General features: G+C 38.4%; 1 protein-coding gene across 1 annotated transcript in view; it reads left to right on the forward strand.

Annotated features, from left to right (window-relative positions):
• The window catches only part of LOC106536966 (uncharacterized), a gene marked incomplete at its 3' end in the record, with an annotated part of 11,121 nt that extends 10,681 nt beyond the window's left edge, over positions 1-440 (forward strand). The window contains 1 exon segment of the mRNA XM_014034328.1: positions 362-440. Coding sequence (XP_013889782.1) covers positions 362-440 — 79 coding nt within the window.

Raw genomic sequence — 440 nt, forward strand, 5'->3', positions numbered from 1 at the left:
TAGACATACTTTTGATACATTTAGCTGTTCTGCTTTGCTCAAGCTGTGGAGGAGCCGCATGGCTGGCTCACTGCTGCCAACTAGTGGTCAGAAGCTGAACTACAACATAAAAATGAACGGCTGGCAGGAAAGTTGACATTTTAAACCTTAATAAAAAATCGATACAGGGCTTTAGAATATCGATACAGTATCGGGAAATGAAATATCGTGATATATCAGTGTATCAATATTTTCTTACACCCCTATTACCTATTAGTATAACCTAATTTCTTCTTCTGGGATCAATAAAGTATTTTTGAATAGAATTATTTATTGAACAGAAAAACTTTGTTCAAAATATTTCTTCTTGATTCCTCCACAGAGTGAAGCAGCAGAGCTCAGAGGTTCCCAGGTCTCAGTCTGTCCAGCAGCATCAGACCCAGCTGGACTCCATATTTCTG

Source organism: Austrofundulus limnaeus, unplaced genomic scaffold (genome assembly GCF_001266775.1).
Source record: "Austrofundulus limnaeus strain Quisiro unplaced genomic scaffold, Austrofundulus_limnaeus-1.0 Scaffold2058, whole genome shotgun sequence".
Taxonomy (NCBI): domain Eukaryota; kingdom Metazoa; phylum Chordata; class Actinopteri; order Cyprinodontiformes; family Rivulidae; genus Austrofundulus; species Austrofundulus limnaeus.